At 39.1% G+C, this 12,696-nt stretch overlaps 2 protein-coding genes across 2 annotated transcripts in view; both read right to left on the bottom strand.

Moving 5' to 3' along the window:
- Positions 1 to 7,052: 7,052 nt before the first annotated feature.
- prnpb (prion protein b) lies at positions 7,053 to 9,960 on the bottom strand. The gene is made up of 2 exons (XM_017718896.2): positions 9,891 to 9,960; positions 7,053 to 8,533 (listed from the first exon to the last, which is right to left on the bottom strand). The coding sequence occupies exon 2, from the start codon at positions 8,530 to 8,532 to the stop codon at positions 7,360 to 7,362; it is 1,173 nt and encodes a 390-aa protein (XP_017574385.1). The 5' UTR covers position 8,533; positions 9,891 to 9,960; the 3' UTR covers positions 7,053 to 7,359.
- Positions 9,961 to 11,952: 1,992 nt separating this feature from the next.
- Positions 11,953 to 12,696, bottom strand: part of si:dkey-81j8.6 (STE20-like serine/threonine-protein kinase) — a 30,253-nt gene continuing 29,509 nt past the window's right edge. Inside the window, exon 19 of the mRNA XM_017718872.2 lies at positions 11,953 to 12,384. Within this exon, the coding sequence (XP_017574361.2) occupies positions 12,259 to 12,384 (126 nt within the window). The 3' untranslated portion in view covers positions 11,953 to 12,258. The remainder of the gene's footprint in view (positions 12,385 to 12,696) is intronic.

The raw sequence follows: 12,696 nt of genomic DNA on the forward strand, positions 1-12,696 counted from the left end.
CTTTCTGGATGAAGCTGATACAGATAGCACGCCGGCTCGTGTTGTTTGTTTCCAGGCAGTCAGCAGTGCTGTATTGAAGTGCATTAGAGCGAGAAACACCCGTGCCTCTCTCTCTCCACACTGTAATTGTGTGATGGCTGGTGAGGAGAGGAACATGTCATTGTTAAACTCTGCTGAGAGAGACTGGATACATAATGAGGCTCAATCTGCCAATTTAAACTGATTTTAGAGCTTTAACTCCTGATAATGAGAACCAGTAACAATATACATAATTAATATTTATCTGTAGCCTTTACATGGATCAATTTATCAAAAACTCCTGCATAATTAAATGGTTATGATGTAAACAGAGTCGTTCAGAGCGGTTTGGTGTGAAACGTAAAAAGTTTTTACATGAAATGGTTATGAATTCACGGCCTGATGACTGAGACACTGTTTTCCGATAGTTTTCAGAACTGAAAATCTATTCATGGTGGAGGGATACATGCAGGGTGCCGTGAGACAATGTAGTCCCCAAAGAAAACATATCATTTTAGATTTTCCACTATTTTCCCATCATCCACATTTCATATAAAGCTCAGAAGATGTGTAGGTTCACTGGTGGGTTTGGATAGTAAATAAATTGTCTATATTTGTGTTGTAGTCATGGCAGAGATCTGAACCATTTCACACCAAACCACCCTGAATCACTCTGTTTACAACTCATACAGTCAATTATGCAGCAACTCTAAAAAATCACTGGAACTTCCCCTTTACGTTATCAGGACCTTTTTCTAACTTTAGAATTATTCAAGCTGTTTTTATTACAGTGTCTTTAAGACTAACATATGTAAATGAGCCCAGTTCTGATTGTCTATGCCTGATTCCAAAAGCAGTCCAGAATGAGAACCTCTTAACTGTTTGAGTAGGCAGAGCTAAACTGCTGGTGGCTGAATAGGTCAATACAGGTAAATGTACTATGACATCACAAAAAAATGAATTAAAAACAGGAGTGAGCAGTTTATATATATATATTTTATATATAAACAATATAGCAAACTTTATATATTCATTTATTTATTTTACAATAATAAGGATCATTAAATCTTAAGTCCATATTCCTGATTGACTAAAGACTGTTTAAATAAATTAAACAGTGAAATGGAAATTAATTTCTGCATTGTGCAATTAACTGAAGGCTGGAAACTCACACAGTGCCAGATTATCAGATTATACCCTACAATCAATAACATGCCAGTGTCCAACAAATTTACAGCATGCATGATGATCAAGTATTGTTGGACAATTTTATTGCTATTATTATTTCACTGTTATGACTGACTATTCTATACTGGCCAATTTATTAGAAATACATACTTTGTACTTCCACTAACTGGTCAATTTCTTGGAAACACCTACCTTGTGCTTCCACTTACTGATCACTGTATTTGAAATACCCATGTACTTTGTACATGAGTAAATGATGAAGTATAATCCAACTGTACACCAGCCAGGTGGAGAGAGGGGTTTCTGATAAAGTGGCCATGTCTCCACTCACCTCTCTGTGTTCCTGCAGGTGAAATCAGGTCATGCCAGGGTGTCAGAAGCTGCCATTGGTGTTTGTGTGGATGTTGCTGGTGTCTTGTTTGTGCCCCTGGGCCTCCTGTAAACGGGGGGGTGTGTTTGGGGGGCGAGGTAAGGGTGTGGGAATGGGGGGTAAGAGCCCCCCCACTCAGAGCAAAGGCTCCTCCAAACAGGGGCTGAAGCTGGCCGGGGCGGCTGCTGCCGGGGCAATCGGCGGGGCGGCTATCGGCTATGGCCTCGGCTCTCTGGGCAGACCCAGGTACGGCTATGGCTATGGTTATGGATACGATGGAGACTCCTCTGAAGAAGACAGGCGGTATTACCATGCTGATGGACCAGGCTACTATAACCGTTCTGATGGGAGGTACTACAGAGGCAGAAGTAGCTCAGGTCCAACTCTGAACACACTTCTAATGATTGGAGCTGTACTCAGCATCTTCCTGTGGGGCTGAAACTGATTGGACATCTCTGTAAGCTTTCTTGATCATTGAGCTGCCGCTCTAAAGACAAAACTGCAATAATATTTAAAGCTATAGTGATTAGGCGAGATGTGGCCCCAGACAGTCACCCCCATTAGGGTGAAGATTACCAGGTGCAATGACTCAGTGTTGGCTGTCAAAGTCCTCTGAAAGCTGGTAGCCCACTGGCTTTTTGCTCAGTGTTTCCTGTGTGGCCTACTGGTGGTTTAACAGAGTGTAAAACAAAATGACACTTTGAATTGTTCCATTTTTCACTTACAGTCCAATTTTTTCTTCCATTTCTTTCTTATCCTTTGTAAATTAGTTTAGTAAATAATTTTAGTCCAGCACAGTGACGGCAACAACATTTTCAAAATCAGTTTATTTTAAACTGTCACTTTTTCTCTCAGTGGTTTTAAATACTTATCTTTGTTCATTTTCCAAAATAAAAGTCTGTGTGCATTTGAAATCTATTTGAGGAGACTAAAAACTAGTCCTTGTATGCAGGACAGTAATCTGGGTGGTCTATTAAGCCAGCAGACTGATATATGCTCACTGTCTGGGATGTCTTAGCTACCATGAATAAAGTCTTACTTTGCCCATATTTTAAGGCATCATATATTCAATAATGCAACACAACAACAAGCATTCTTTTTAACACGGCTAACATCAACATAATTTATTTTAGCCAAACTTTTTCTTGTGTTGTAAAAGTCTGTTTTTGTCATTTTATTTGTGACTTATATCTGTCAGTGGTCATATAATTTTAATTAGCATGCTAGCTCTGTTGCATTCATTTGAAATGCTGAGCTAATGTGCTTGCTGAGCTAGCTAGCTCTAGGATGTTGGGGTTGTGGATTGCTAAACGTCATTAGCTAGCTACTCACTGTCCAAGCTATGTGGGCTATTTTTGTATTAGGTAGACTATTATTTACTAATTTAAGCTCTCAAAGCTGTTGTGATGATAACACCTGAAGTGGCTGTCACCTGCAGACTGGTGAGAATTCTCAATAAGCTTTCACAACGGGTACATTTTTTTGTTAAAATGCTGCCTATGCAGTCAATATGAAGCAAGGTACTAGATATCGAGAAGAATATGGAAAAACTGGGCCTCATTCTCCAACATCTTCCTAAGTTTGCTCTTAAACGTATTCCTAAGAAAGGTCCCAAGAAAAAAGTCTACGTCAGGTTAATGACGTGTTCTAAAAGTCCAGAACGGTTCTCACCTTTGTGCTCCAGAGTGTGTAGATTCTGTTCTTACCTTAGACTAAATTCCAAATAAGAAAACACCGGTGAATGCCAGAGTGAATACTGAGTGGGTGTTAAGAAGAAATTTCTTCTTAAGAAACTGATGCCAGAAACATGTCTTATTTTTGTGGTGGTTGAAAGATGAGAACTGAGCAGTGGTCAGTCAAAAAACAGTTCATTTTTAATCTGCTCATCATTTGAAATCATAAAAGGAGCCTATCAGGTTTAAATATCTCTTAAAAGAAGTAAACAAATTAGTACAGAATAGTACACAGTGAGCATGGCAGTGAATTACTTCTGCTGTTTTTTTGCTTTGTTGTTTTTTTTTTCATAATTGCTCAGTGCTGTGCTTTATAGTAAGGGCTGTTTTTAAAAGTCGTTTCTGCTGAGATTTTTTATTATTATTATTATTATTATTATATCCTACATTGTGTTTGTGAAGAATGATGAAGTGAAATGTTTTTTATTGATTATTCAGCTTATGGATGGTGATCTCTGAAGCTGCGCGTGAGCACTTTGTATTCCTCTGTATGTTTATTGATCTGTGCGCTGACTGAATAAACACTGCTGAGTGCTCTTCTGTCCTGCTGTGTTTGTTGATGTCTCTTATTACCTCCTCATCTCTTCTCGGCCTTCCTTCTGTGAAGCAGCTGGTTGCCTAGCAACCGTGAAAGCATCACTAATAGAGCCAAGTGATGTTGCTAAGGCAACGGTCTTCGTTTCGGCCTCTTTAACTTCTTTAAACAGAAAGAGAGAGGTCAAGATTTGATTAGGTTTAGGATATTTTCTGTGATTAGTTTATTTTCTGGCTTGTCAGACGTATGAAGATTTTTCTAAAGATATTCACTTTTTTACTGTACTGTAAGAACGTTATTAAAGCCTTACAATTTATGCAATTTATTAGTAAAGCAAACTCCCTAAAATATGCAGTAGAAGTCCAGTTTTTTAATGGGGTTCATGAAAATGTTCTGCAGCCATTCTTGAGTGGCATAAATATCAGGACATATATTCATGATTTTGCAATGGGAATATGGGTTATAGGGTTTTAATTAAGGATGTAAGAATCCAAAGTATTGTAAGGTATTGTAAAATAATGCATTATAAATTATTGTATTGTAACATATATTGTAGCGTATCTCATTGTATTATTACGCATCATACTGTTTTGTATTGTAACATAGTGTATTGTCCCATAATGTATCACAGCATATTCTATGAAATTGTAATGTGTATATATCACGCTATACTGTAGCCTATCATATCATAACAAATCGTATTTTATACAAGTTCCAACCTTACAATTTGATTGGTTGAGGACCTGTTCTCAGTGAAGTGATATCAAAATTATCAACAGAAACTGTATTACTCCACTGATGCATTGCCAAGTAACGAGTGACACTTTACTAAGAAAATGACAAGCTTTATAAAAGCAAACCTTAGTTGTTTTGTATTTGTGCTTATTCAAAATGAGACCCTGATACAATTTATTTGAACTGGCCAGAAACAGAGCACAACTGGCCAGAAACAGAGCACAACTGGCCAGAAACAGAGCACAACTGGCCAGAAACAGAGTACAATGCAGCAAACAGAATGGGCTACAAAATGCTTTACAGCTTTTCTACAGCTCTGTGGCTCTATCTGTACCACAAAATGTGAGCCTCAAGGTATCAGCAGTTATTTTGCACTGTACACAGGGCTCAACAGGCCAGGACAGGGCCTGCAACCCAAATGTTAAGAAGAACCAATTTGTCCTTTCAACAAAACCAAGCTACCTTGGGAAACACATTTTATGTCCATTTTATCATCTTGGCTGTAAATTTGTCACTACATTCTAATTTGCTAGTATAGGCTAAAAACTATAATATATAAAAAATCTTTTTAAAAAACTTTAAGCTTTAGCTCAGCTATAGCTGCTTTTCTCACACCTCTGACAGGAGACTTTTCCTCAAAATTAGAATAGTTTCTCTCAACGTTCGACTTCTTACGAGGCTGAAGTCAGCTTCTCATTCACCAGCGTCTTCGAAATTAAATTATGTAACTTCTGCACCATTTAATTTGAATCAACAAACTTGAACAACGTGACTTTTAAGTGTTTGACAGCTTTCACTGCAGATTAAATGTATCAGAAAACCAGCTGGAGTAATTATAAAGGCAAATAAGTCCATTTGTCTCCAAATTATCAGTGTTTGTATTAAATCTTTCTCTTTGCCTTTTCGTTAGCTACTAGTTAGATGACACTGTTGTCTGTGTTGCTATGGTACCAGCAGTTTGCACTGATCTTCAAGGTTAAAGGGTGAATTAGCAATTACACACTAACTCTAGTGTTTAAGTTTATTGCTTTATTTTGCTGCAAAGGAGGATTTTTATTTTATTTTTACCTAAAAATCGGATCCTGCTGTGTAGCCACAACAGGGCTGTAAAAACCCCTGGGCCAGAGAATTATTATAGTTGCATAGCAGCAACTCATTTATTGTGAAACTACTTTTTGGCAGAAAGTATTGTCAGTAGGCCTTTGGCTCGTGCCTTCGACCAAATAACAGCTGTGATGTTATTCGCAATAACACAGTCCTTCTTGTGTGCTATTGCTTAAGTAACATATCATAACGTCACATTTTATTATAACGCATCATAACATTGTATTGTAACATACTGTAATCTATTGCAGCGTACTGTTAAATTATCGCAATGCAAGGCATTCTGTTTTTACATATACTTTTATGCATGGTTATTGTATCATTGTTTCATGGTTAGTGCTTTATCTCATAGCTAGTGTGCTAGCTCTGGGCATAGATTATATTTAGTGTGCTGCTATGAAACTAGTCTGAATGAATCAGGCTAAACCCCAGTGCACATAATAATAAATGTATGCAACTACCACAACAGCCCGTCTGAGTTATACATACTGTTTATCTATAAATACACAAGACAACCACTAAAGTGTCAAACAGTGAGTAAAGACAGATGAAATCATGCAGTCTTACAGTATGTACAGAGTTACATACGAACAGCATATCTTCATTACAGTTTCAGTGCAAATCTGTGATTACTGAAGAAAGTGCAACAGTTTCTTGAGAGTTTGAGAAGAAGAGGGAGGAACTTCAGGCATAGCATAAAATTTTGCATAGTATTTTAGCCACACTACAGCAGTACTGAGATTAATATTTACGTATATAAACATTGTGTATACAGAATTTTTATCAATATTTATCCTTAAGTGAATTAATACTTCACCAGTATTTATCTTTGGCTGAATAACACAGTAAGCTATGGAATGTTTAAGGCTACACAGAGTCCTGAAGTAATAAAGTGCTGACTGTAAAAGTAATCCATTCATGGCTTAGAATTAAAATAAGTAGCCTAAAGGGAATTTGTCAAGATTTCTGCATTATTAAATGGAAAAAAAGTTCAGAGTCGTTTGATGTGAAATGTTCCATTCTAGAGAAACTTACAAGTCAGAATTGTGCACAGTGGTGCTGATAGGAAACAGATGTCCACCTCTAAAAGCTCCCTCACATAAAGTTCTTACATGAAATGGTTAACATGAACATTAATTAAACAATCAAACACCAGTGGGGTTGTGTTAAAGTAAGGACAGTATTTAGGAGATTTAGTCTAGTTAGGCCCTGCGATGGGCTGGCGACCTGTCCAGGGTGTATCCTGCCTTCCGCCCAAAGACTGCTGGTATAGGCTCCAGCACCCCTCCGCGACCCTGACGGAGAAACGGCTTAGAAAATGGATGGATGGATGGATAGTCTAGTTAGGATGCTTATTGTGTAATATTGTTTTTTGCTTATCTGGAGTTAATGATAAGATTATGATGTCAGGAACTGTTCTGTGTTCTATTCTGTGACAGCTGCTGTCCTAAATTCAGTCCGTACTGAAGTCGTCATGCTGACCAAACAGACAAAATATATGTTCAGACTTAAGAAGTTCCCATAACACAGTGTTCGGTGTTCTTAATGGCTTGATTGAGGTGTATAAGGAGTTGTGGCAGTGTGACAATGTGGACCATCTTGTGAGTCCCAAGAACTGTTTTTTAAAAACACTGTGCACTGTAGTCCCTGTGAGGCTTGAGCAGGGCAGTGCTACTTCACTGCAGCAGGAAGGCACTGCTAAGGGCCATAATGATGGTAGTGAGAAGTAGGTGGGGGCCAGAGGAGGAGCATCCGTTTTGGCCTTTGTTGCTCTCAGAGTACACTATATACAGCTCCACACACTTCTGAGCCTTCATCTGCTGGATGAGGGAAGGGTACCCAATCTCCATTATGCTTACCATGTCATCATCGATCTGCTGGAGCTCTGCAGGCACTGGGATGTCTGACTTGGTGCCACTCTCCTCAGGGCCAGTTGTCTCAAGAGTGCCATTAGCAAGAGCAGGAGACTGAGGGGCGGATTCATTTCTTTGGATGTAGTTAATGCCACGCTCTGCAGGGCCACTTCTCTCCAGAGTGCCAGACGCAAGAGCAGAAGATCCAGAGATGAGATCATCTCTCTGGACATGGCTCACCTTTGTGTCCTGGTCTCGTAGGAGGTCAGTTCTGTTCATGCATGTGTCCATGTATTTCTCATAGCTCTGAGCCTCCTGTGGGGGCTTGAATACATTGTCCTGTCCGTAGTCGTTTTTGTTGGTTGATCTGGTGGTTGATCTGGTGGTTGATTTGGTGGTTGATTTGGTGCCGTAGCGCTGGTACATGTAATGGTTGTAGTAATGCTCCTCTTTCGGACTGCTGAAGCTGAAGTGGGGCCTTGGGACATGGCCCAGGCCGTAACCCACCGCCATCCCTGCTATTGCACCAGCTCCAGCTGCCAGCGCTGCCTTTTTCCCAAAACCTTTGGACTTCAATGAGGGAGTGTAACCCATGCTCTGCACCGTATGTGAAAAAGGGGAACCATGTCCGTTACCTCCATACCCACCCCCAAATCCACCTCCATACCGAGGACTAAGGATCTTGTTGTTTGGGTTCCAGTTGGGATAAGCCCCGCCTATGGACGGGTAACCACCTGGCTGGCCTTCTGATCTCACTGGGTATCCACCAGCTGGGTACCGATGGTCCTTTGTTTTGGATCCCTGTGCTGGCTTTACAGATGAAGATGTGCTTTTACCAGAGGATGAAGATGTACCTTTACTAGATGATGAAGAAGACGTAGTTTTTGTGGAAGAGGTTCTTCTGCCTACAGATCCTCCTTTCCTTCCTGCTGACGTGCTGTGCAGCACTGCCATCAAAGCCAGACAGAGCACTGTATAATGGCACAGCTGCCCCATCCTGTAATAAAAGATGGATACTTTATGTTAAGTGGTTAAAGACTTTAAACTGAGTTCGATTGATCACTTTCCCCAAAAAGACTGTTTAAGACTAACATCAATATTACACAATATACAATTCACATTAAAAAACAGTGAGCGCAAACTTATTAGCTCATGTTTACTGTCAAGTTTATACTATACTTTCTTATAATTCAGCAATAATGAAAGGCAAAAGGTGAAATAAGTAACAAGCCCAAAAGACATTCTTTATTTTTATTGTCATTTTTTGATATAGTTTAGAACTGTACACCACACACAAACAGTACAGTTTTACATAAAACTTCATATTACTTGTCTGCCTAAAAGCTACCAATTGAATTACAAAATTAATTGTCAAAATATCTTGCCCATTATATCTGAGCTTTAGGATGTCACTCTTTTTTAAGTTAAGTGATACTCCCACAAACAGGGAAATTCCACCTCCACATTTAACCCATCCGTGAAGTGATACAGGATGTTTATATGGGATGTTGATGATGATAAAATAGTGGAAAATCTAAATCAGGTACTATTTTTTTCTCACAGAACCCTGTGAGAAAAAATCCCCCCACCATGGACTGATTGAAAATTACCTTTTAAGGACAAAACTTTCTCGTAAAAAACTGTCTCAGACACAAGGCAGTGTGCTCATAACCATTGCAATAATAACTTTCTGGGAAGGGGGCTTTTAGAAGTAGACGCTTTGTTCCTGTCACCACCTCTGTGAACAAATGACAGTGACTCTAAGTTTCTCTAGAACAGAGCATTTCACACCAAACCACTCTGAATGACTCTGTTTACATCTTAACCGTTTAATTATGCAGAACGTTTGAAAAGTCGGTGCAGTTCTCCTTAGAGTAGAGAAAGAAGAGAGACAGGGTTGGGTGAGAAAATGTTACTAACATATTCTAGGGGCTTAGTAGTGATGTTATTGTAGTGAAAATTAAGATTTTTAAGATTGAGGTAGTAAATTTGGAGGGTGACCAACTCCCATCATCTGCTCTGGCCTCACACAACCACATTTATCAGTATTCACTGTTTGTTTTCCCATTATTGACCGACAAGCAAAGCAAAAGAAATCGATATCTTGATGAATGTAAAGTTAAAACCATATTATAATCACATTTTTCATGTTTTTTTTTATCGAATTTGTGTCTTGCGCTGCCTTTAGCTTCTTATTCCAGTTTTCCGGTCCAAACGGAAAATTTTAAAAAGAAGCTAAACGGAGCTAAATCCTATGATCAATTTTAGGCTGGTTTACAGAGCCTAATCTGTCCTAGATTTTTCTCTGCTAACATATGCGTTTTAAGTAAGCTATAATAATTAATTTTTCCTACCTTATAAGTAAGAAACGTCCTCGCTGGTACTGAATATGTTTCCCAAAGTCTGGCAGCTCCTTACTGGAAATTGCCCGTCTTACTCTTACATTTGAGGCGGGGTGCGGTTCAGTGCACTGGGTAGCTGTGTTCCAAATCCCTCCCTCCCCACTGCCCCTTCACTGCTTCACATCTGGGTATCATTCACCATAATTTTCCCAAGAGCTTTATCAGCTTTTCCCATTAGAGGAGCTCACGACTGGCTTCTCTGACCATAGAGCCTGCAAGTTTATGGTTATAAACAGAGTGATATGGAGCTTACTGTACTTCTGGAGATGTGGTCTCCAGAGAAAAAAAGAAGAAAAAAAAACTAAAAACTGAACCAGATAAATACAAGGAGTTTGTCTTGGTGAATCACACGTTATAAAGGGAGACGTAAATTAAAATATAATAAATAGAATAAAGAATAATGATTTTAAAAATACAGATGTATATCTGAGATGTGTATATCTGGATATACGCAGATATAAATGTCTGTACATATGTAAAATATATCAAATACAGAATAATACAGAGTGATATAGGGTGGCACAGCGGCGCACAGGGTGTATCCTGCCTTCCGCCCGATGACCGCTGGGATAGGCTCCAGCACCCCCCTGTGACCCTGAGGGAGAAGTTAGTTCAGAACTGCTGCTAGGCTAGCGATGCTAACAACACTGGAAGTCAATAGTCACCAAAACTTTTTCCACTCAATGTCTGACTTGTAATAATACAACACAATCTCCATCAATCTGAAGAAATATTTCACCATGTGGAGAACATGTGCGCATGAAATTACACCTCATATGGCCCGTGAAGAAAAAATCTTTTTTAAGAATGTAGTGTAGGAACATTTTCTTTTTGGAAAAGGTTCTATATGGCACCAAAAAGGGTTCCTCTGCTGACACAAGGACAGTGGGCCAACAGAACCTTTTTGGTGTTATATAGAACCATGTACAACACGTTCTCTATCACTCTGAATAACCATTTCACCATCCAAAGAAACATTTAAGCATGAAATTGTTCTATATATGCCCTACGATGGGCTGGCGACCTGTCCAGAGTGTATCCTGCCTTCCGCCTGATGACCGCTGGGATGGGCTCCAGCACCCCCACGCGACCCTGAGGGAGAAGCGGTACAGAAAATGGATGGATAGCACGCTTGGAGAACCATCCTTTTAGGTGTGTAGTGTAATGGTTCTATAGGGCACCAAAAAGGCTTCCTCTACGGCCACTAGCAGTGTTATGGAAGAAGAGCCATTTCACCATGCAAAGAACAATCTAAGCATGCAAACGGTTCTTTGAGTGTTCAGGGTTCTATATAGCACCATTGTCTCTACTAAAGAACTCTTGAAGAACCATGTTTTTAAGAAGGTATATGGGCCTTTAAGCAATCAAGTCTTCAGTTTACAGTAGTTGCTGTTTTTACTGTGCTGTCTCTTTTTGACGTAAACATTTGCATTGCTGATAGTGCTAAATATGCTTTTATGGGATAGTCTGTAATGATTCTGTTGCTGTTTTGAATACATTTTAATTTAATTTTACTACTAAAGAAATGATGAAGAATCAGATTACTGCTTAGCCAACTTCAACCTGCCCCTTTTAGTCCAAATTGTGCCGTAACTTACTGTAAATATGTCCACAGCTACATAACACATATAGCACATTGTACAGCATATAACAGTAAAAAACTCAAAATATGTCTACAGTTGTTTACTGTGAATTTTTGCTCTAACTATAAATAGCGCTATAATTTAGCCTGTATTTTACAGTATTGAAATGACGACTCTGTGTGTCTTTGTGCTTATAGTTTGGATATTTGCCAATCTGTGCTAATCTTTCCATTTTAAATGAGAGTCATTGCTCATTACAACAGTTAATGTGAGGAAGTGCTTTTCCAATAAATCCATCCACTCCTTCCTGGAAACTGCTTTGTTTTGGGGAGTGGAAGACACATTAGAAAATCTAATCTGTATGGCATGGATCACACAATCACACACTTGTGGAAAATAGAAATGAAGTACATAAGCGATCTCAAAAGATATATGGGCGTGAAATCATTTAATTTTCCTTCAGGTGTTTCCTTTTTAAAAAAATAAGCTTAGATCTGAGAACTAATTAAATGACTAATTTATACATTCATATGTTTACATGTATCCATAACATCTTCACTGCAATACAGAAATGCAGCACTGAGCATCAGGACAAGCTGAGGTTGTGCATTAGAGTACATCTAAGATTGACTAATAAAAAATATATACATATTTAAACATGCATTTTGCATTAAAAATCTTTCAGATGTGCTGTGGCAACTGCACAGTGTCATCCATGCTGTTTGTAACGTCCTTATTTAGGAGAAACTGAGGCTGGGAAAGAATCTGGAGCGTCGTGTTTGATGTCGAGATTCAGGCTCACTGCCTCTTCTTCTGCTTCCTTCATGTTCTCTCCTTCTACGAGCCAGATCTTCTTCTAATGCCTGCACACACATAAACAATCATAAAGGGATGTTAATATCAAATTCCATCACTTTAGACCAAACCACTTCTCAGATTAAAGCTTCCACTGACTGGCCACTTTATTAGAAACACCCACCTTGTGCTTCCACAAACTGGCCACTTTACTAGAAACAACTGCCTTTTGCTTCTACTCACTGTGGTCAGATACTGACCACTGATGAAGGATTGGAGACGTTCTACAGTCTCTAACTGAATACCAGCAAGGTGGAGCTACAAAAGAGGGGGTGAGGATATTTACAAGATTGTATTTCACATCCACATTCTCATTATCT

This window comes from Pygocentrus nattereri, chromosome 18 (genome assembly GCF_015220715.1).
Source record: "Pygocentrus nattereri isolate fPygNat1 chromosome 18, fPygNat1.pri, whole genome shotgun sequence".
In the NCBI taxonomy this organism is placed as follows: domain Eukaryota; kingdom Metazoa; phylum Chordata; class Actinopteri; order Characiformes; family Serrasalmidae; genus Pygocentrus; species Pygocentrus nattereri.

Coding starts and splice junctions, on each gene's coding strand:
- prnpb (XM_017718896.2), bottom strand. CDS start 8,532: ATGGGGCAGCTGTGCCATTATACAGTGCTCTGTCTGGCTTTGATGGCA.